The sequence below is a fragment of the Scyliorhinus canicula genome, chromosome 15 (genome assembly GCF_902713615.1).
Source record: "Scyliorhinus canicula chromosome 15, sScyCan1.1, whole genome shotgun sequence".
Classification (NCBI taxonomy): Eukaryota; Metazoa; Chordata; class Chondrichthyes; order Carcharhiniformes; family Scyliorhinidae; genus Scyliorhinus; species Scyliorhinus canicula.
The window spans coordinates 33,314,003-33,337,529 of NC_052160.1; the positions used below are offsets into that span (position 1 = coordinate 33,314,003).

Genomic DNA, 23,527 nt, shown 5'->3' on the forward strand with positions numbered 1-23,527 from the left:
CCCCATTATAAATTCCCCTGTTTCTGACTGTAAGGGACCTACATTTGTCTTCACTAATGTTTTTGTCTTTACATACCTTTAGAAGCTTCCACAGTCATTTTTTGTTCCCCATACGCTTACTCTCAAACTCTATTTTCCCATTCTTAATCATTCCTTTTGTCCTCCTTTGCTGATTTCTACACTGCTCCCAATCTTCAAGTCTGCTATTTTGTCCTGGCTAATTTGTATGCCTCTTATTGGATCTAATACTATCTCCAATTTCCTTTTTAAGCCATTGTCTGGCCACCTTTCCCATTTTATTTTTGTGTCAGACAGGAACGAGCAATTGCTGCAGTTCACCGATGTACTCTCTGAATGTTTTGATGACTGTTTCTTGAGATTATCCTTGGGTAACAATCCAAAATACTATGATTTTGAGTGTCAGTAGAAATATGAACGTTCTGGTTCAGGGTTGGTCTCTTTCAACCCATCCCCCTCCAAAGACCTGGCTAAAATATCAATAGTGAGCCACAATCTTTTTTTTTCTTTTTGTTTATATAAATTTAGAGTACCCAATTATGTTTATTCTAATTAAGGGGCAATTTAGCATGGCCAATCCAACTATCCTGCACATCTTTTGGGTTGTGGGGGCAAAACCCACGCAGACACGGGGAGAACGTGCAAACTCTACACGGAGAGTGACCCAGGGCCGGGATTTGAACCCGGCTCCTCAGCACGGTAGGCAGCAATGCTAAACACTGTGCCACCATGCTGCCCTATGGTGAGTCACTACCATTACAGCTGCCCCACAACAGCTAAACACTGGGAGCAGTGTTAATGGCTTTGGGAAAGATGTCTTCCCCTATCTTGGAAGGAAGTCATGTTTTAGAGAGCTATCGGCCAATTGGATGACTGATAGGTCTGTAGTCCGAGCAACGGCAGGCAGGAGTGTTGGCCCCTGCTGGGATAACTGGCAGTCCCAACGATCTGGTAAGTTCCACAACAGAATGAAAGATCAATGGATAAGGTTTAGTAAAATCAAGAGGTATGAAAAATATGGAAATATGCATAATTGATTTTAGAAACCAGCTTAATGACACAGTTATACAATACTTTTAAACACGACAAATTACCAAAGGCATTTCCTAGAAGTACAATTGGGCCTGAATGGATTCTGCTTTGAAGAAGATAATGGCCTGTATTTTGCTAAAGTTGGGCATCTCAGGTGTGTTCTGTTAGTTAGGCATCCTTCTTCTCAAAACTATTTTGCACCATAACCTGCAAGAAATGTGAACTGATAACATAGAACATACAGTGCAGAAGGAGGCCATTTGGCCCATCGAGTCTGCACCGACCCACTTAAGCCCTTACTTCCCCCCTCTCCCCATAACCCAGTAACCCCTCCCAACCTTCGTCACCAAGGGCAATTTCTCATGGCCAATTCACCTAACCCGTACCTCTTTGGATAAGGGGCATGATTTCCTAAGGAGTTGCAACTGAATCAAGTTGCCACTCTGAAAGTATTTACCTGAAAATACAGCCAATCCCATCTTGCCCAAACTTCTGACTCAGGTCGGGCAAGATCAATGCAGTCCTGCCTGTTCCCAGGGCCTAATGTCAAAGGAAGCTCAGTCGCAGTTAAGTGCGCCATGTACCTTTTTTTTTTAAACAGCACTGGTTGCTGTAAACCAGTTTAGTTTAACGGTCTTTGACAAGCCAGGGAGAAGATAAGTGTACAAGATGAGTAGGTAAAGGGGTTGGGTCTGTTGTGGAGGTCAGGAGCAAGGCCTTGGGGTGGCGTGGGGAGGTTGGTAGTTGGGCCATGGGGCGGGGGGAGGAACCCTGTTGGGGTGAGGAATTGGTGGGGAGAAAGTCACGTACGGTTGGGTGGGCTGAGCATTCAGGAGTTGGGGGTCCCTTGGGATTGGGGCTTGTGGTCAGAGAAAATGTCCCATAGGAGTGGGGAGAAGTCGTGCGGGGCGGGTAGTTGGGTGGTTGGGGTTCTGTTGTGTGGATGGATCCACCAGGGGCTCTGGGTATTAGGAGCGTCCTGTGGAGGAGGTGGGGGGGAGGAGTTGGTGTGGGTCTGTACAATAGTTAGAAGTGGTTTTAATCCTTCTCATATTTTCTAGATAATTACTGATGTAAGACATTTAGAGGAATCCAAAGTTTGTAATTTAAATCTCATTTCCGGATGGTTCCCAGTGGAAGGCCAGTGCCCAGCAGAAGTTTGCACTTCCTGGGCAACTGCAGTGCAAACCCTACCTGAGAAACTTCCAGTGCAGAAGGGTGGGAGGAAGCCCAGAGTACTTTAGGGCACCCCCAGTTACATTGATCCGGAGCTTGGAAGATACGACATATGGTCATGGCGAGGGCGATGGGGCATCTGGGATTTTAATGAATTGTGGGACCAGCAGTGTATTTTCTTGAGATTTAAGGGTGGAGAAGGAAGCAGAGGATAAGGGAAAAGGAAAAAGTGAGAATTTGAATCAAACTAGGTTCAGAAAGAGAAATAAGGAAAGGAAAAGAAAAATTTAATTAAGAAAGTGGCAACAGGAGACACTAAAGAAAAGTATAAAATAATTGCAATTTGAAAATCTCCAACAACAATTTACTCCCTGAAAGAATGAAACTGAACAGTTTAAATTGTTCTCGTTCAGGACCAGAGATTGTCCTCGGGTAACAATCTGAAACAGTATGATTTTGTGAGTTGGCGTAACTATGAATGCTCTACTTCTGAATGTTGACACTGATCACTTTTTTACATCATCTTTGTTGAAACAAATACATCTCCGATAAGGTTCAGAGAGGTTGACCGACATTGCTTGAACAATTATCACAAAGTTCAGCCCTAAGTTTGCGTAGCAGGTTTAATGGGCAATTATGTATAAATCCAGCAAGTTCTTAAAAGTAATGGGCAGGGTAAGGGTGTGGTGCCATTTGTGTAAATCTAAATGGTATAAATCATCAGCAAGTTCTAGAGATACACAACTCACACTTTTTGTCTTAATTCTTTGAGCTTGTTGGCTGACTTAACCAGGCACTATTGAAGATCCAACTGGTTAGAAAGGTTGACTAACAGCCTGGTCAAACCAATGAGCTTTAAGGAAGGTCTTAACGAAGATGATGAAGGTGGAGAGATTGTGGGAGGAAATTCCAAATTATTGCATCCAGATGAATTTAAGTTAGTGAAATACACATTAATGTTTGTAATATTGCTGTTAAGTAAGAAATAAAAGTAAAAGTGAAGAGAAAGAACTCCAGCTGGAGATTTTGTTTTTTTAATAAATTTAAAGTGACCAATTCATTTTTTCCAATTAAGGGGCAATTTAGCATGGCCAATCCACCTAACCTGCACATCTTTGGGTTGTGGGGATGAAACCTACGCAAACACGGGAGAATGTGCAAACTCCACACGGACAGTGATCCAGAGCCGGGATCGAACCTGGGACCTCGGCGCCAAGAGACAGCAGTGCTAGCCACTGCGCCACCGTGCTGCCCGGCTCCATTTCTCAGGCAGCCTATAATAGTGATAAAAGAAATAAGTTATATCTAGTCTTCTAGCTATCTTAAGATGGGTAATCACCAGCTACAGGGTGGTATAAATGTATATAAAGCCACAAATGTCATGTTATAAAAACTTCACTTTCCTACATTTGGGAAGATACTGGTTTATTTCAAAACATTCAAAGACACTAAAGTACTTAAAGTTCTACAGTATTTTTTAATGTAAGTTTATAGTATCCAATTCTTTTTTTCCAATTAAGGGCAATTTATTGTGGCCAATCTACCTATCATGCATATCTTTGGGATGTGGGGGGTGAGGCAAACGCAGACATGGGTGGTAGAATGTGCAAACTCCACACGGGTCTTCGGTACCGTGAGGCAGCAGTGTTAACCACTGCGCCATCTTGCTCCCCCAATAGTTCTGCAGTATTGATGGTTTAACACAAATATATTTGTATATAATATAAACCTCCTACCATCAGCAGCAAGCAGAACATTGGTATGATCATATAAATGAGCTATTTCTTCTTCTGACCAACAATATGGGTTTTCAGGGTCTGGAAAAAAAAGATGAAATAATGTATTTAGCAATTTCCACTTAAAAAATTAAAAAAACAAATTGAAAGGCAATTATTATTGGCAACATTAGCAGGCCAATAATTAATGCATTGACAGTTATTTCTAGGATACGGTTTACTTTAAATTATGCTATTAATTTAATTAACCAGTAGGCAAAATAAACTAAAGACATGGTCAGTGACAACAAGATTAGTTAGCTGGAAATGTTAAAGAATGGCCCTCCTGTGGCTTCACAGAAGAAATGGGGAAATAGTCATAGCAGTAATAACTTGCCTTTATATAGTCTTATTAATGCAGAAAAATATTACAAGACACTTGGAAAAAATTATTTTGGTCAAAATGTTGAGTTTGAAAAGAGAGTCTTAAAACGAGGAAAGGGGAGGTGGAGAGTTTAGGGCACAGAATTTCAGAATGTGGGATTCAGGTGGCTGAAGGGAATAACTGTGGGATTCACAAGGAGCTGGAGTCAGTACCAGAGTTTAGTGGGCGTAGGGTTATAGAACTGGATGTCATCGAAGAAAGGAAGAGAATTTTAATTTAAAAAAAATAAATTTAGTGTACCCAATTATATATTTTTCCAATTAAGGGGCAATTTAGCGTAGCCAATCCACCTAAGCTGCACATCTTTGGGTTGTGGGGGTGAAACCCACGCAGACATGGGGAGAATGTGCAAACTCCACACGGACAGTGACCCAGGGCTGGGATTCGAACCCGGGTCCTCAGCGCCGCAGTCCCAGTGCTATCCACTGCGCCACATGCCGCCCAAGAATTTTAAATTTGAAGCATTAGAGAACCAGGAGCCAATGAAGAGTGGGAACATACGTCAGTCATGCCATCCCCGGAATTAGTCTGGTAAACCATCTCTGCACTTCCTCGATAGCAAGAACATCCTTCCTCAGATAAGGAGACCAGAACTGCACACAATATTTTAGATAGGCACTGTATAACTGCAGTAAGACATCCCTGCTCCTGTACTCAAATCCTCACCCCATGAAGGCCAACATACCATTTGCCTTCTTTATTGCTTGCTGCACCTGCATGCTTTTCTTCAATGACTAGTGTAACGAGGACACCGAGGTCTCGTTGCGCATTCCCCTCTCCTAATTTATGGCCATTCAGATAATAGTCTGACTTTCCGTTTTTACTACCAAGCAAGGTAACTTCACATTTAAGCAAATTGCTCTGCGTCTGCCATTCATTTTCCTACTTATCAATTTGTCTAAATCACACTGAAGGATCTCTTCATCCTCTTCACTGCTCATCCTCCCATCCAGCCTTGTTAATCTGCAGTTCTGAAGATATCACATTTTGCTCCTGCATCTAAATCATTAACAGTATTAGATTTTAGTTTTAGATTTATTGTCATGTGTACTGAGGTATGGTGAAAGTGTTCTGCGTATAGGCCAGGCAGATCGTCCCATACATGAGAAACATAGGACATGCGATAAATACACAATATGAATACAGAGACACAGACATTGGGTGAAGCATACGGAGTATAGCGCTACAACAGTAGAGAAACTGCGTAGTGAGATCAGTCCAGTCCATAGGAGGGCCATTCAAGAGTGTGGTAACAGCGGAGAAAAAGCTGTTTTTGAATCTGTTGGTGCGTGTCTCAGACATTTGTATCTTCTGCCGATGGAAGAGGTTGGAAGAGAGAATAACCCGGGTGGGAGGGGTATTTGATTATGCTGCACACTTTCCCAAGGCAGCAGGAGGTGTAGGCAGAGTCAATGGATGGGAGGCAGGTTAGTGTGATATACTGGGCTGTGTAGTAATACATGTTGTGAATAGCTGGTGTCCTGGCACCGATCCCTGTTGTACCCCACTCGTCGTTGCCTGCCATTGGAAAAAATCTATTTATTCCTACTCTTTGTTTCTTGTCTGTCAATCAGTTTTCAATGCATCTCAATACACTACCCCTAATCCCAAGCGCTTTAATTTTACACGCAAATCGCTTATGTGGGACTTCGATGAAAGCCTTCTGAAAGTCCAAATTAACCAGATCCACTGACTCCCCTTCTTGAACTCTACTAGCTACATTGTCGAAGAATTCCAGTACATTTGTGAAGAATGATTTCCCTTTCATAAATCCATACAGTCTGATCCTGTCATTGTTTTTCAAGTGCTGCGCTCTAAAATCCTTGATAATAGATTCTAGAATTTTCCCCACGACCGATGTGATGCTTAGTGGTCTATAATTCCCCGTTTTCTCTATACCTCCCTTTTGAATAGTGGGGTTATGTTAGCTACCCTCCAATCCGTAGGAACTGTTCCAGAGTCTAATGAATCTTGGAAGATGACCACCTCTGCATCCATTATTTCTACAGCACTTCCTTAAGTGCTCTGGGATGTAGATTATCAGCTCCTCGGGATTTATCAGCCTTCAATCCCAAAACCATTTCTTTACTAATACGATCTTCTTCCGTTCCTCCCTCTCACTAAACCCTGTACTGTATTTTCCAAAAATGGAAGTATACAGTTTTCTTGCGCTGAAAGAAGAAGTTAAGAGTAGATGATGTGAGATAAGAAGACTGCAGAATCAGAGTAATGGCAGATCTAGAAATTGAGATGAGGATCTTGAATTCAATTGCTCAAGTCAGTGAATCTCAATGGGTGTCCAAATGTCGACTGAAAAGTTCAGCACAAAAGGTTTTGGACACATTGAAGTTTATGGAATGAGGAATTGGGAATATAAACACCTAGGTGATGGACTGATTCTGTGGTATGAAATCTAGTTTGTACCCAGCATTGCTGGGGTTTAGTCTCAGCAAACAAGACGGCGGCATGGTGGCACAGTGGTTAGCACTGCTGCCTCACAGCTCCAGAGTCCCGGGTTCAATTTCAAAACTATGTCAAGTTTGCACTTTCTCTCTGTGTCTGCGCGAGTTTCCTCCGGGTGCTCCAGTTTCCTCCCAGTCCAAAGATGTGCAGGTTAGGTGGATTGACCATACTAAATTGCCCCTTTGTGTCAAAAAGATTAGGTGGGGTAACCGGGATGGGGTGGAGATGTGGGCTTAAGAAGGGTGCTCTTTCCAAGGGCCAGTGCAGACTCGATGGGCTGAATGGCCACCTCCTGCTTTGTAGGGATTCTATGACTCAGTGACAACAGTGTGGGTACAAGGATGTTAGAATTGAACATGGTGACTTCAGTGATACATATTGAGCAGTTCAGAGTTCCAGCTCACCTGGAGCATAAGAGCAGACAATAGATATCCGACTAACAGTGTTTGAATCAGACAAATAGAGTTAGACATTGATGGTACGTATGGAAATTAATGGCATGGTTGAAAATAATGCTACCAAGGTGTAGAATGTAGATGGAGGATGTGTTCAATAATGGAACTCTGAGGGAATATTAAAGTGACAAGCACTGGATATATAGAAGCTTTGGAGATTATGTTGTCACCCATGGGTGTCGAATTTTAATAGAGCATTGCTACATTTTGGACCATATTGGCTATACTTGATTAACCCATATATTTTGAAGTGCTGAATAATTTTATTTTGAATTACAGATTCAAAAAGTAAAAGATCTATATTTATTGAGTTTAAATTATTGAGATACTTGGGCCAACTGTTTATTATTACTACAGCTGCTGTGGCTGACATAAGTTAACTCAACACAGAGCAGGAATCAAACACAAGCTTTCTATTGTTGTTACCTCACCGGAATTCTCCCATCTCAGTACGAACTCCCATGATGGGGTGCGAAAGATGTGTGTTTCCTGCTGCCGAGGCCAGTGGGAAAACACGCCAAATCTTCCGGCCCCAACCTCATTAATTATGCAACTGGGTGTTTTGCACTGTATTTTGTGATGAGGCAGACCCGATGGTGTGTAAGCCGCCATCCAACCCATTTTGAAAAGAAGCCGAACATCACTGACCCACTATTGAAGAAGGAAAGTGGACCTCGTGAAAATAAAAATGGATCACTAGGAACACTGAGGCTGGAGCATGGACCCCCTCCAGGATATCAACGCTGGAAGGTCCACCTGTAGATGCTTCCCTCTGACTCGGTGTTTCAGGGTTACCAGCGCCCTCCATAACGAACTCTGGAGGCAGCCCCAGGCATTGTTAAGTCCTGTTATCTGCATGATACTTTGCTCCAATCGTGTTTCATACCAGCTAGTTTTCTCACTGGTACCACAGAGAATTGGACCTGGGTGGATAGGCATTCATGTGCATCCCATTAGTAGAACGCAAATGAGTTTTACGCTGGCCTCCAGTTGGTTTCCTGATTTACCTTGGTGTGCACCAATGGAAGATCCTGCTTTAAATCACGCTGGCGTAGAACCGATTTCTGGGCCTCCTGCCATATTCTACCCTGCATTTCCCACCACTCGCTCGCCACTGACCCCGTTAACTGGGGCTTGGGAGAATTTTGCCCATCAAATGCTGTCCGATATGGAACTCGTTCCAGAAAATTATACAAAATAATACATGTTCATTTTGTAATTTGTAAATAATCACTATTCCAATCTGGGCTATCAATGATGCAAATTCTCCCAAAGCCTTGATTTGCTAGTTGCAAAGCAATTTTGCATGGATCCTGGACAAAACCATACAAACCTTTGCCATGCCTCACTACAACAAAGTGTAAGTAAGTTGTAAATCAGCAGTTTTGCTTAACTCTTTAAAGGGATATTTCAGCGATGTACAGATAACACTGCAGTGGAGTTAATATCTTACCTGTGCATAATTCATCTCTCAGCCAGTCCAGTTCCCTCACTTTAATTTCACTTCCTGTTGATTCATGCACAGCACAAAATATTTTGTTTTAAATTAGTAAAAATGGAAAGAGAGATAATGTATTTTAATGCATAAACTGTGAAATTACCCAACAGAACATATTTCCAGAATGCATGACCTTCACAAATATCTCAACAGACATGTTAATTAATTTAGGGTAAATTCCTCAGTCACAAGGTTCTAGCAGGAAACTGCACTTCAGGGCGATAAATGTTGCTCCCTTCAAGTGGGAGATTGGGAATTTATCCGTTTATTTAATTCCCAAAACTCCAAAATTTTTCTTCTTTTTAAATGGCTTGAATGAATGTGTGAGGGATTTTTGTTGTCTAGATATTCTATATACCAGAGATTTTTGCCAGTTACTTTTCTTCAGATTTTGGCAAGTATATTTTCTTAAATGCCGTTTTGCAATCAAAACGCATACATGTACATTTTAGTCACACTCAAATAATTATAATCACGTGCTATAATCTAAAAAGAGAACAGTTCAAACTTTAAATTTAAGGGCAAAGTCAGTTTGAATTCATCTTGATGGGTGTCCTTTAAGATTTTCTTTTGTTGGGTTGAATAACTGAATCCATAGAACCCTACAGTGCAGAATGAGGCCATTTGTTCCATCGTGTCTGCACTGACCCTCTGAAAGAACACACTACCTAGGCCCACACCCTTGTGCATTGATCATGGCCAATTCAGCTGACCTGCGCATCTCTGGACTATGGTTCTCCCACTAAACGATTATGATGTCACTCCAGTTCTAGGACATAATTACTATGTCTTCTTGTTCCCGTAAGTTTGAAATAATCACATTTTAGATTCATAATGCTGCAGTTACATTAAATGTATTTCTTGCAACTTTCCATGTGGCTGGTGGACTGGAGGGCGGGGGAGGTGGGGGGCAGCATAGAGCTCCCAGGGTCTAGCAGCCGCGGCAGCCCCGAGCATTGCCGGGTCCGTGGCCGTACATGCGCACGGCAGTGGCCTGCAGTGGCTGCGCCATGTTTCATGGCAGACGCAGCCTGCGGACCCGGACCGCAAGAATAGTCCCCCCTTCAGCCGGCTCACACGCCCCGGACCATCCCCCAAAGTGCCCCCAGCCCCGAATAATGCCCCTCCTGCCCGCGGAATGGCCCTCCCTGACTGTGGCGATGCTGGACTGAGTCCGCAGCTGCCAAGCTGAGTCCCCAACAGGTGAGACCACACGTGTCCCATGCTGTCGGGAACCCGGCTGGTCGGTGATGGAGCATCGTGGACCGGGTCTCAGGCAATGGCCTGAGGCCATGGATACAGCGTGCGGCGTACTCCTAGAGTACGCTGCTTTTCAGGGGGCGGAGCATCGCAAAAGTGGCGCTGCCCCCGATTCTGTTGCCTTCGGGGATCGGAGAATCCTGCCCCCTATCCTTATGTAGTTTTTTCATTGCAATGCAATTAAACGTACCAAGGCATTTCACAGGAGCATTAAATATATATGATACTGAACTACATAAAGAGATATTGGTTAGATGACTGAAAGCTTGGTCATTGAGACAGATTTCAATGAATGACTTAAAGGAGCAATGTGAGGTTGAGAGACAGAAAGGTGCAGGACGATTATTCCAGAGCTTCAGGACAAGGCAGCTGAAGGCCTGACCACCAATAGTGGAGCAAATATAATCAGGGATGTTCAAGTGGCTGGAATTAGATGAGCATAGCTATCGCAGGGGGTTACGTGGCTGAGGGTGATAGGGAGGGAAGAAGTCATGGAATTATTTGGAAACAAGAATGAGAATGTTTAAATCAAAGCACTGCTTGGCAGTGAGGATAAGGGTGTTAGGTGATCCAGACTTGGAATGAACTAAGACATGGATAGCAGAGAGTTTAATGAAGAATAGATTGTGGAAGACGAGCCAGCAATCCATTGGAATAGTCAAGTCCAAAGGTTTTTAAGGGCATAAATAATGGTTTTATTGGCAAAGTCACAATGTTAAGGAGGTGGAAATAGGTGGTCCTATTGATTGTGTGAATGAGGTTGGAAACCCATCTTGGTGTGAAATGTGTCAGGTTGTCAACAGACTGGTTTAATTTATCATAGAATTTACAATGCAGAAGGAGGCCATTCAGCCCATCGAGTCTGCATCGGCTCTTGGAAAGAGCACCCTACCCAAGGTCAACACCTCCACTATATCCCCATAACCCAGTAACCCCACCCAACACTAAGGGCAATTTTGGACACTAAGGGCAATTTATCATGGCCAATCCACCTAACGTGCACATCTTTGGATTGTGGGAGGAAACTGGAGCACCCGGAGGAAACCCACGCACACACGGGGAGGATGTGCAGACTCCGCACAGACAGTGACCCAAGCCGGAATCGAACCTGGGACCCTGGAGCTGTGAAGCATTTGTGCTATCCACAATGCTACCGTGTTGCCCCAAGATCTCAGACTATTTCCAGTGAGAGGGATGGAGATGGCAGTAGGCAACAAAGTTTGGAACAGGGACTAAAGATAATGCTTTGGTCCTCCCAATATTTATTGGGAGGACTAAAGCATAAACAGAAATATGCATTTATTAAAATTATTTAATGGGTGTGAGCGTCGCTGGCTTGGCCAGCCTTTATTCCCTATCCCTAATGTACAGATATTGCCTTTCAACAGCCTACAAAATCTGATTCTTTCCAGGATTACATAATGAAACCACTAACCCCTCAGCTCACCAGAACTCACAATTTTGCTGGTGGTGGTTTCCAAATGTTAATAAAATTCCTACCCTGCTAGATAAAACATCAGGGCAGCACGGTAGCATGGTGGTTAGCATAAATGCTTCACAGCTCCAGGGTCCCAGGTTCAATTCCCGGCTGGGTCACTGTCTGTGCGGAGTCTGCACGTCCTCCCCGTGTGTGCGTGGGTTTCCTCCGGGTGCTCCGGTTTCCTCCCACAGTCCAAAGATGTGCGGGTTAGGTGGATTGGCCAGGCTAAATTGCCCTTAGTGTCCGAAAAAAAATAAGGTTAATGGGGGTTGTAGAGTTACTGGTATAGGGTGGATACGTGGGCTTGAGTAGGGTGATCATTGCTCGGCACAACATTGAGGGCCGAAGGGCCTGTTCTGTGCTGTACTGTTCTAAAAAATTTTAAACTAGGAATTTTAAAATGAAAAGGGACAGAAGGCACTAGAGCCCTGAATATAAGCCTTTTACGAGCCACACCCCAGCACCCAATGAAAATTTGATTACATTTGAGCCGCATCTCAAGAAATGGTGAGACCATCTCTCCCCACCCACCCACCCACCCACCCACCCACACCCACCCACCCCCACCCACCCACCCACCCACACACCCACACACCCACACACACACACACACACACACACACACACACACACACCCACACACACACACACACACACACACACACACACACACACTCTTCGGGGCCAGATTTACTACTCCCTTACTCATTATGGCAACATTGTGAGTGTATGGCAGCATCATAAGTTCTTCTTTTAATCTGATACTGTCCTTAACTACTATAGTTAACCACGGTGGAACCACGTTTTCTGTGGAGCTTTTACTTTTCATTGAAGATGACAAATTATTCTTCAAATGTTCAGCAATACTTGCATTGTAGGGGCTGGTTTAGCACAGGGCTAAATAGCTGGCTTTTAAAGCAGACCAAGGCAGGCCAGCAGCGCGGGTTCAATTCCCGTACCAGCCTCCCTGAACAGGCGTGGGAATGTGGCGACTAGGGGCTTTTCACAGTAACTTCATTTGAACCCTACTTGTGACAATATGCGATTTTCATTTCATTTCATTTTTCTATGATCGTATCTTATGATCGAATTTCCCAATCTAACCTCAGCCAACTGGTCCTCATACCAATGTTAATGGGTTTTGTTTAAATTTAAGCTCCTAGTTTCAGACATAACCAAATCACTCTCAAACTCAATATGAAATTCTATCATATTATGGTTACTCTTCCCCACCAGATCGCTTACTATAAGACAACTAATTAACCAATCTCAAATATCAAACAGCCTTTTTCCTCAACCGATTCTTTTAATCCCTAGTCTTTCAGTTAGACATTGCTCTCTGACATTTAAAGATTAATGCAAGACAATCGAATTCCATACTATTATTAAGCCAAATATTATTGTATTTGTTTTGCAGGTTTCGAGTTAGGTCGCCAAACATATTCCTCTTGCATTCACCCCATCTAGTAGTGTATGCAAATCTACCATTCTGCTTTCTTCCTCATCACTTCAAAGTTGGCTTTCATATAATTATAACCCTTTCCTACTGCAAATCTAATTTTAAATTCCATCATATTACTAATAATCTTTTTTTTTTTAAATAATTTTTATTGAAGAGATTTTTTACAAGAAAATATTTACCCCCCCTAACCATAGACTATTACACAATATTCCCTCTTAACAGATATCCCCCCCCCCGCCCGACCCCCCCGCGCGCGCTGTCCCACCCCCCTCCCCCCTCAAAAAACAAACAAAGCAACAATTAACATCAAACATGAACTGCGAACAAATTCGTCCGCATTACAACCTTAAATAACCCACCACACCCGTTGTTGCCACCCCCCCGCCCCCCTCCCCCGCCCCCTCCCCCCCGCCCCCCCTCCCCCCCTCCCCCCCTCCCTCCCCCTCCCTCCCTCCCCCCCACCCCCCTTCCCCCCCTCCCCCCCCACCCCCTCCCCCCCCCCCTCCCCCCCCCACCCCCTCCCCCCCCCCCACCCCCCTCCCCCCCTCCTCCCCTCCCCCTCCCCCCCTTCCCCCTCCCCCCCCTCCCCCCCACCCCCTCCCCCCCCACCCCCTCCTCCCCTCCCCCCCCACCCCCTCCCCCCCCTCCCCCCCACCCCCTCCCCCCCACCCCCTCCTCCCCTCCCCCCCCTCCCCTCCCCCCCCTCCCCTCCCCCCTTCCCCCTTAATCCAAGTTTCCACGCTTGGAGGCCTCGCGTCCTTCCACTGTATCAGTATCCTTCTTCGCGCAACTAGGGACGCAAAGGCCAGTATTCCGGCCTCTCTCGCCTCCTGTACCCCCGGCTCCACCCCAACCCCAAAGATCGCTAATCCCCATCCTGGTTTGACCCTGGATCCCACCACCCTCGACACCGTCCTTGCCACCCCCTTCCAGAACTCCTCCAGTGCCGGACATGCCCAAAACATATGGACATGGTTCGCTGGACTTCCCGAACACCTGACACATCTGTCCTCACCCCCAAAGAACCGACTCATCCTTGTCCCCGTCATATGGGCTCTATGTAGCACCTTAAATTGAATGAGGCTTAGCCTCGCACACGAGGAGGAAGAATTAACCCTCTCCAGGGCATCAGCCCATGTCCCATCCTCTATCTGCTCTCCCAGCTCCCCCTCCCACTTGGCTTTCAGCTCCTCTACTGATGCCTCCTCAGCCTCCTGCATTACTTTGTATATGTCCGATATCCTCCCCCCTCCGACCCAGACCCCCGAGAGCACCCTATCGCTCGCCCCCCTGCTGGGGAGCAAGGGGAACCCTTCCACCTGGCGGCTAGCAAATGCCTTCACCTGCAAATGTCGAAACACGTTTCCCGGGGGGAGCCCGAATTTCTCCTCCAGCTCTCTCAGGCTCACAAACCTCCCATCTACAAACAGATCCTTCCGCTGCCTGATGCCCACCCTGTGCCAGCTCTGAAATCCCCCGTCCATGTTCCCCGGGATGAATCTATGGTTCCCTCTTAACGGTGCCTCCATCAGACCTCCCACTTCCCCCCTGTGTCGCCTCCACTGCCCCCAGATCTTGAGGGTGGCCGCCACCACCGGGCTCGTGGTGTACCTCGTGGGAGGGAGCGGCCATGGCGCCGTTACTAGGGCCCCCAGGCTTATGTTGCCACAGGACGCCCTCTCCATTCGTTTCCAAGCTGCCCCCTCTCCTTCCATCATCCACTTGCGCACCATCGACACATTAGCCGCCCAGTAATACCCCGAAAGGTTGGGTAATGCCAGCCCCCCACTCTCCCTACTCCTCTCCAAGAAGACCCTCCTCACCCTTGGGGTGCCATGCGCCCACACGTAGCTCATGATGCTGCTCGTCACCTTTTTAAAGAAGGCCCTAGGGAGGAAGATGGGCAAGCACTGAAATAAAAACAAAAACCTTGGGAGGACCGTCATTTTAACGGACTGCACTCTACCCGCCAGCGACAGCGGCACCATGTCCCACCTTTTAAATTCCTCCTCCATCTGTTCCACCAGCCTAGTGAAGTTCAACTTGTGGAGAGTTCCCCAGTTCCTTGCCACCTGCACCCCTAAATATCTAAAACTCTTTCCTGCTCTCTTCAACGGGAGTCTCCCGATTCCCTCTTCCTGGTCCCCTGGGTGTATCACAAATACCTCACTCTTACCCAAGTTTAGCTTGTACCCCGAAAAGTCCCCGAATTCTGCTAGCAGTTCCATCACCTCCGGCATTCCCCCTTCTGGGTCTGCCACGTATAGCAGCAGGTCGTCCGCGTATAGCGATACCCGGTGCTCCTCCCCGCCCCTTGTCAGCCCTCTCCACCCCCCTGAGCCCCTCAGTGCCATCGCCAACGGTTCAATTGCCAGTGCGAAGAGCAGGGGGGACAAGGGGCACCCCTGTCTGGTCCCCCGGTGGAGCCCAAAATACTCCGATCTCCTACCATTCGTCACTACACTTGCCGTCGGGGCCGAATAGAGCAGCTTCACCCGTTTAATAAATCCCTCCCCAAATCCAAACCGCTCCAGCGTCTCCCACAGGTACTTCCACTCCACCCTATCAAATGCTTTCTCCGCGTCCAATGCCACCACTATCTCCGCCTCCCCCTCCACTGCCGGCATCATGATGACGTTTAGCAGTCTCCGCACGTTCGTATTAAGCTGCCGCCCTTTCACAAAACCCGTCTGGTCCTCGTGTATCACCCCTGGCACACAATCCTCTATCCTGGTAGCCAGGATCTTTGCCAGCAGCTTGGCGTCCACATTCAGGAGCGAGATAGGCCTATATGACCCACACTGCACGGGGTCCTTATCCCGCTTCAAGATCAGAGAGATCAGTGCCTGCGACATTGTCGGGGGCAGAGCCCCCCCTCCCATGCCTCGCTGAAGGCTCGCACCAGCACAGGGCCCACCAGATCCGCATATTTTTTGTAAAATTCCACCGGGAACCCGTCTGGCCCCGGCGCCTTCCCCGACTGCATATGCCCAATCCCCTTGACTAACTCCTCTAACCCTATCTGCGCCCCCAGCCCCTCTACCAGCTCCTCTTGGACCTTGGGGAACCTCAGTTTGTTCAAGAAGCCCTCCATCCCCCCTCCCCTCGTCGACGGCTCTGACCGATACAGCTCCTTATAGAAGTCTCTGAAAACCCCATTTACTTCTGGCCCCTTCTGCACTATGTTCCCACCCCTCTCCCTCACTCCCCCAATTTCTCTAGCCGCATCCTGCTTGCGGAGCTGATGCGCCAACATCCTACTCGCCTTCTCCCCATACTCATAAATCGCGCCCTGCGCCCTTCTCCACTGTGTCTCCGCCTTTCTGGTGGTCAACAGGTCAAACTTAGCCTGCAAACTACGCCGTTCCCCCAGCAGCCCCTCCTCTGGTGCCTCCGCATACTTCCTATCCACGTCCAGAAGCTCCCCCACCAGCCTCTCCCTCTCCTGTCTCTCCCTCCTTTCCCTATGTGCCCGTATGGAGATCAGCTCCCCCCGGATCACCGCCTTCAGGGCCTCCCATACCATCCCCACCTGCACCTCCCCCGTGTCATTAATGTCCAGATATCTCTCAATGCTCTTCCGGACCCTCTTATACACCTCCTCATCCGCCAGCAACCCCACATCCAGACGCCACAGCGGACGCTGGTCTCGCACCTCTCCCATTTCCAAATCTACCCAGTGTGGCGCGTGGTCTGAGACCGCTATGGCCGAGTACTCCACTTCCCGTACTTTCGGGATCAGTCCCCTGCTTAATACAAAAAAGTCAATTCTAGAATAGACTCTGTGGACATGGGAGAAAAAGGAATACTCCCTCGCCCTCGGCCTCCCAAACCTCCAGGGGTCCACCCCTCCCATCTGCTCCATAAACCCCTTTAACACTTCTGCCGCTGCCGGCCTCCTACTCGTCCTTGAACTCGATCTGTCCAACACGGGGTCCAGCACTGTGTTGAAGTCCCCCCCCATGATCAGGCCCCCTGCCTCCAGGTCCGGAATGAGGCCCAGTAGGCGCCTCATGAAGCCAGCGTCGTCCCAGTTCGGGGCATACACGTTAACCATCACCACTTTCTCCCCCTGCAGCCTACCCTTCATCATGACATATCTACCCTCTTTATCCACCACCACCTCCGCCGCCATGAACGACACCCTCTTCCCTACCAGGATCGCCACCCCTCGGTTCTTTACGTCCAGTCCTGAGTGGAACACTTGTCCCACCCACCCCCTTCTCAGGCGGACCTGGTCCGCCACCTTCAAATGGGTCTCTTGTAGCATTGCTACATCCGCCTTCAGCCCCTTCAAATGCGAGATGACTCTCGTTCTCTTGACCGGCCCATTCAGCCCCCTCACATTCCAAGTGATCAGCCGGGTCGAAGGGCAGCCCGCCCCTTTCCCCCGCCGACTAGCCATATCCTGTCACCTGCTCGCCCCGAGTCAGCCCTCCCTCTCTGACCCGCTCCCCATGGCGATGGCGCCCCCCCCCCCCCCCCACCCCTCCAGTCCTGAACTTCTCCTCCCTGGCCTTTTCAGCAGCAACCCGGTGGCCCCCCCCCTTCCCCCCCCCCAGGCTAGGACCCTTCCTAGCCGCGACGCACCCTCCATAGTACTTCCGTGAGTCAGCTGGTTTACGCTGACCCGGCTGCCCCTGCCACACTCCGGCTCCTCCCGGCATGGGGGACGTCCCCCCCTTACCACCCCTTCTTGACCCCGCTCCAGCGCGGGAAAGGGAGCCATTGCTGACCACGCCCCTTACTCCCACCCCCCTCCCTCCTCTGCCCCGTGCGCGGGAAACCAGAGGAAAGCCCGCGCTTTCGCCCTGCCCCTCCCCGCCCCTCCATCTTCAGTTCCACCCCCGTCCCCGATCTCCCACCGATAAATACAAAACAACCAAAAACCCCACAAGAAACACATACCCCCGGCACTCCCCCCCCACCCCGCCCTCCCACCATAACATTATAAATAACCGGAAAAAGAGAGAAAAAACTGGTATAGAGAACAAAAAGGGTCCAAAAATACGGCCAAGTGAAAATCCAACCAACAGAAAGCCACGTGTCCAGCTTAAAGTACCAGAGCGGCAACGACCGCCAAGTATCCCCTGGTTCTAGTTCGAGTCCAGCTTTTCTTCCTGGACAAAGGCCCACGCCTCCTCCGGGGACTCGAAATAGTGGTGCTGGTCCTTGTAGGTCACCCACAAGCGCGCTGGCTGCAGCATCCCGAATCTAATTCTCTTGGCATGCAGCACCGCCTTCGTCCGGTTGAACCGGGCCCGCCGCTTTGCCACCTCCGCACTCCAGTCCTGAAAGATCCTCACCGTCGAGTTCTCCCATTTGCTGCTCCTCTCTCTCTTGGCCCACCTCAGCACCCTCTCCCGGTCACTGAATCGCTGGAACCGAACCAGCACCGCCCTCGGGGGTTCGTTTGCTCTTGGCTTCCTGGCCATTACTCTGTAGGCCTCCTCCAATTCCAGGGGCGAAGGGACGGCCCCTGCCCCCATCAGTGAGCCCAGCATTTCTGCCACATACCCCTGGACGTCCGACCCCTCCAGCCCTTCTGCCAGGCCCAGGATCCTCAGGTTTTTCCGCCTCATGCGGGTATCCATCTCCTCCAATCGGTTTTGCCATCTCAGGTGGAGTGCCTCGTGCACCTCCACCTTTCCCACGAGGACCGTGGCCTCCTCCTCCCTCACAGTCATCTCCTGCTGCAGCTCCCGAATTGACGCCTCTTGGGTCGCCTGTGCCCCCATCAGCCTGGTGGTCGTCGCGTTCATCGACTCCAGCAGCTCCACTTTCAGCTCCGTGAAGAAGCGCAGGAGAGCGGCCTGCTGCTCCTCCGCCCATTTCCTCCAGTCCTCGGGTGCGCCGCCGGCCGCCATTTTGGATTTCTTCCCCCGCTTTTTTCGGGGAGCTGCTGCCGCTTTTTTTCCTGCCCCACTTCGGGTGACGACCATAAATTTGACGGGGTTCTCCTCTGGGAACCTTCCCCCACCGGGAATTGCCGTTCCAGCGCCGTTAGGGGCCCTCCAATCGGCCCGAAAACACCTTCCTAACAGGAGCAGCCAAACGTGCGACTTAGCTGGTCATAGCCGCAACCGGAAGTGTCCATATTACTAATAATCTGATCATTACACAATGACCGGTCTCACATTTCTCCTCTCTGAAGTTTCCTTGACCATTTGCACCATGATCAAAGGTAGAAAATGTAACAATCCAGTAATTAATTTATTCTTAATGAATCATTCCAATTAAATCACAAGCAAATTAACAGGTCCAATGTAACTATATTAGCTTTTCTAATACATTTCCTTGATGTTAGCATAATGTATTCTATAAAAAAAATCCTGCAGCTGATTAAGTGACCTGCAACATACCCCAGAACAATGGTCTCCAAATAGTCATTTTACCAAGCCCCACGGTATTGCAATTTCTTCTCAGTTTGTTTGTAAGAATCTCCCATTTTCAACTTCAATGAGCAATAACAGCAAAAGAATACACAAGGTGGTTTCCCGTTGCCTCCTTCATGTGTGGCTTAAAGGGAACACAAGTCCTCTTCCCAGTGGATCCTCCATCTGTCAGCAACTGTTGTCCCTCAGGTTCTAGCTCTTCTGCCATCACCATTGAAATTTGTTGGTTCTGCTATGGACGGTTGCTCGCAAGTCTGATCACAGGATCATTACCTAGGCATGGAGTGACTCACAAAAGGACAGTGACAATCACCTTCTGAGTCCTTCAATGACCCTGCTACCCTAGCATGCAGAGCAAACATGGTTCCAATATGGAATCAATACATTTCAGGGTCTTATATCCATACTGCAAAAAGCCTTAAAAGAACACTATTATTAAAGAAAGTAGTCAAATTGGTTTTGAAAGTAATATATCTACTGCTGATAACTAAATTAGCAAATTAATTTTGGTGCTTCTGTGCTACTAAGCCAATGAAATTGGTATCTACCCAATTTGTAACATTAAAATAATATATTTGTAATGCACTATATTATCTTGGGAAAGTACTCTGTATGGAGAAACTTCATTATAGAAATTTTATTTTACTGTCTTTCCTCAGGATGTTAACTTGGGTACAGTCATGCTTAAAAAAATATACTGTACATTGTTTGAGGAAGGAATAGATTGAATGGCCAGAAAATTTGATGATGCTGCACTTTTTAAAATAAACTTAAAACAAGGCCCAATATAGCAGGCAGAATGTGTTCATGTACTTTTTGAGGAAAAAGAATACCATCCACCATACTGGTATAGGTATCAAAAGATGGGGACAGCCATTATCCCCTTTGCATATGGAAATAAATGGTCTCATGCTGTTTGATGCCCCCTTTACTAAATTACTTTGACCTAAAAAGTCAGTTTACATGCAGAGTCTAAGCAGCCTCTTTCCCTCTCCTGGTAGTGTTCATCCCCAACCCCAATACCCACCTCCATCCCCAAGAGCTAACTGAGGTGTATGCTGGTGACACAGTAACCCAAAATTCAAATAGTGCTCGTTGATGAGCTGCCAAGACTATGTAGGGTTCTGAAACTTCTCAATCTAATCTAAATTAGACTTGATGTCCAATATCACATGGGCCTCACTCCTACCCAATCCGGCACAGGGATTGTTCCCTGCACATAATTTCTGTTGGCAACAATGTCACCACCACATTCACTAGCATCGAGAACTTGAGGGCTATTCCAGTATTTATCAAGCTCTGAAAATGATCAAGCATTGCAATTTCCTCCTTAAAGTCCTCTGGTATCTTAGAATCTAGCTAGTAGTCTTCTGAGTATTTTATTGTTCCAGCTTCTCTAGCTTCTTTACACCATTTCATCCAACTATCAGTGGAATTTTAGTCTTACTTTTGAAAATTATACAGATAATCTATTCAATATACTGATCATAAGATCATTTGCTCCCCCATTCTTTGGCCTGCCACTTACCCTAGCAGTTCTGAAACATTTTTGGGTGACCGGTCCCCGAGGTGAGGGCACCCTCAGTCGGAAGAAGATGCCCGTCCACCACCACACCACCCCGGCCCCCACCCCACCACAGCCACGTTCCTGCCCAAGATTGACGATGGTGAACTTTTCTATTTCCCACCCTGAGTTACCCAGTGACTGCCAGCCTGAAAATAGAGGCTGGGCAGGAATGGGCAATGAAGGGGTCACATAAGGGCCTTAATTGGTGCAAGGGCAGGCTTCCAATCCGAGGTCCTATCTGCTCCACTGTTTGGGTGGATGGCATCCTGGAAGGAAGTGTAAAATTTAGGCCAGTGTTTTAAATACTGTCTGACATGTGAGGTAATAGCGCAGAGTGTATATTTGTTGGGAGGAAACCAGTATTCGCGCTGTGGAAAGTATTTTGGACTTTATTTACTTTGCAACTATAGAATCTCCACTTTATGTGGATAATACAAAGTTAGCACGATTTTGGAGTCAAGGCAAGAACTAATTGTGGAGTTAGACAATGATCCTGGGGATCATTGTTCCCTTTTCCAGAGTCAGGTCGGCCCCAGCCTCTGGATTTACACTGCAACTTTATAGCTGAATCAAAATGAAGCCATTTCACATTGATGTTACAGCAGTAGTGCAAGTGTAATCTTACACCAATACCGGTACTTTAGCAATAATTCCTGTTAATTGTAAAGCTATGGCTTTGGAAATATCCCCATTTTTTTTTATCAATTACTGTCCCTATCAGTTAGAATGACAACATGTAAAACAGTCATTTGATTATGGCTGAAATTCTCCGTTTTGGAGACTAAGGGTGCGATTTAATGGAAAGGTTTCCAAGTGTAACTTGTGACAGGTTTTGCTGGAGTTTCCTACCGCTATCTAACGACGGCCGCTGTTTTGGGCCCTGGGGAATTTCTCAGTGGTTTAGTCCACACTTAGCCATTAATGGCGCTTAAGCGAGAGCGTGTTGAGGCCATTAAATAGCAGGAGATGCCAAAAACAAGAAACGCGCCAGGCACCGATCTGTTCGCGATCTAACCGGCTCACTCCCCTTGGCGAAATACGGATCTCGCCTTCGAGTGGTGAAAAACCAATATCACAACTTAAGCCTAATCTCCATACAATAATGGGAGCGACCCAGTATTTAACATCCTCCCCAGCAAGTCGTCACTTGGGTGCTGATTAGTACTCCTTTTTAAAAACTTGAAACGACAAGGCGCTGCTGCAGGGACCAGAGGTGAATAGCCATCTTTGCTCATAGGTAAAGAGCTCAGGGCACTGGGTTGCTGCCTCGGTGTTCAAAGGGGGTGGGGGAGCAACCGGGGGGGCCAACCTCGGCCGGGGTGAGCCACTATGGGGGTGGGGTCGTGGAGCAGGGGGTGTTGGCCACGGTGACACGCATTGCCAGTACCATCTCCTGAGCCATAGCCTTTGGGACTCCAAACATCTCTGCACTTGCCGGAGGGTCGCCGACATCCCCCTCTGAATATCACGGCCGCACCCTTTCATCTGCATCAGTTCCGGGTAAACCTGGTCCAGAGGCTCAGCATCTGACTGAGACCCTGCTGGGTCTTGGGATCCAGAAGATCTTGACTGCTATCTCGCCTGGACGTACCTGCCTCCACCTGATGTACATCAGCAACGGTGTGGTGCTCACCAGTCCTTACCACTACCGTTGCCCACCGAGGGAGTGGAACACAGCGTCAGGCGTAAACTTCGATTTTGGATTACTAGCAATTCTCCACCTGATCGCGATTTGCATTTCCGCCGTCAAGAAGCAGAGAATCTAAGTCTATATTTCTTTCAAAGCACCATTAACTTCATCTTACCTGCTTTCCCATAAATATGTTTGTTCACAATGATATTTCTTTCACACATGTTCATTAGATCTTCACCAACATCTAGAAACATAAAAAACAAATACCCATAAACACTTTTAAATAATTTTAAAACATGTACAGCACTTTAAATGATAATTGAAGAGTTATAAATATGTGCTAGTACAATTGAAATGAGTGTTTGACATTCGTTTTAACACATCACAATGATTAGGTCCAAGTTATTGAAGCCTACGTCTATACAGTTTCTGTTCGTTTAATGTGGAGAGCACTGAATACATGGGTGCATACCCCACCTGCTCAAATTCAAATAACTTGGCTCAGTATGGCAAAACCAAGGCCTAGGGAACCCAAATGTGTTCAGGCATACTGCTGGAATTTAATGAGCTAACATAATGAACTTTACCAGTACAGAATACAGTAGAACCCTGTTGCTTGTTCAGCTAAAATAATGCATACCCAGGAATACCTGGAGTAAATGGAAGAATCTCAGTCCCAATAACAGGTTTGCATCATCTTGGTTCCTTTAAGCAAGGCTGATTTGAATTTCTCAACAGTGCCCTGAAGAACTGTACATATACTTGGTTCAGCTATCAGATTAATGAATCAACCGCAGATGTGGTTCTGAACATTCATCACCAGATCAGCCAAGTTCAAACACATAGAGAGGCAGTTATAAGAACCCTTTACAAGAACACTTGAAACAGGAGTAGACAAATCGGGCACGTTCCACCATTCACTTAGATA

The 23,527-nt window shown here is 47.2% G+C and overlaps 1 protein-coding gene across 4 annotated transcripts in view; it reads right to left on the bottom strand.

The window, feature by feature from the left end:
- The window catches only part of mettl22 (methyltransferase like 22), a 69,003-nt gene that overhangs the window by 19,534 nt on the left and 25,942 nt on the right, over positions 1–23,527 (bottom strand). For all 4 annotated transcript variants that reach the window (XM_038821039.1, XM_038821038.1, XM_038821036.1 and 1 more), the window contains 3 exons: positions 22,772–22,843; positions 8,758–8,811; positions 3,963–4,043 (listed from right to left, as the gene is read on the bottom strand). In XM_038821039.1, coding sequence (XP_038676967.1) covers positions 3,963–4,043; positions 8,758–8,811; positions 22,772–22,843 — 207 coding nt within the window. The remainder of the gene's footprint in view (positions 1–3,962; positions 4,044–8,757; positions 8,812–22,771; positions 22,844–23,527) is intronic.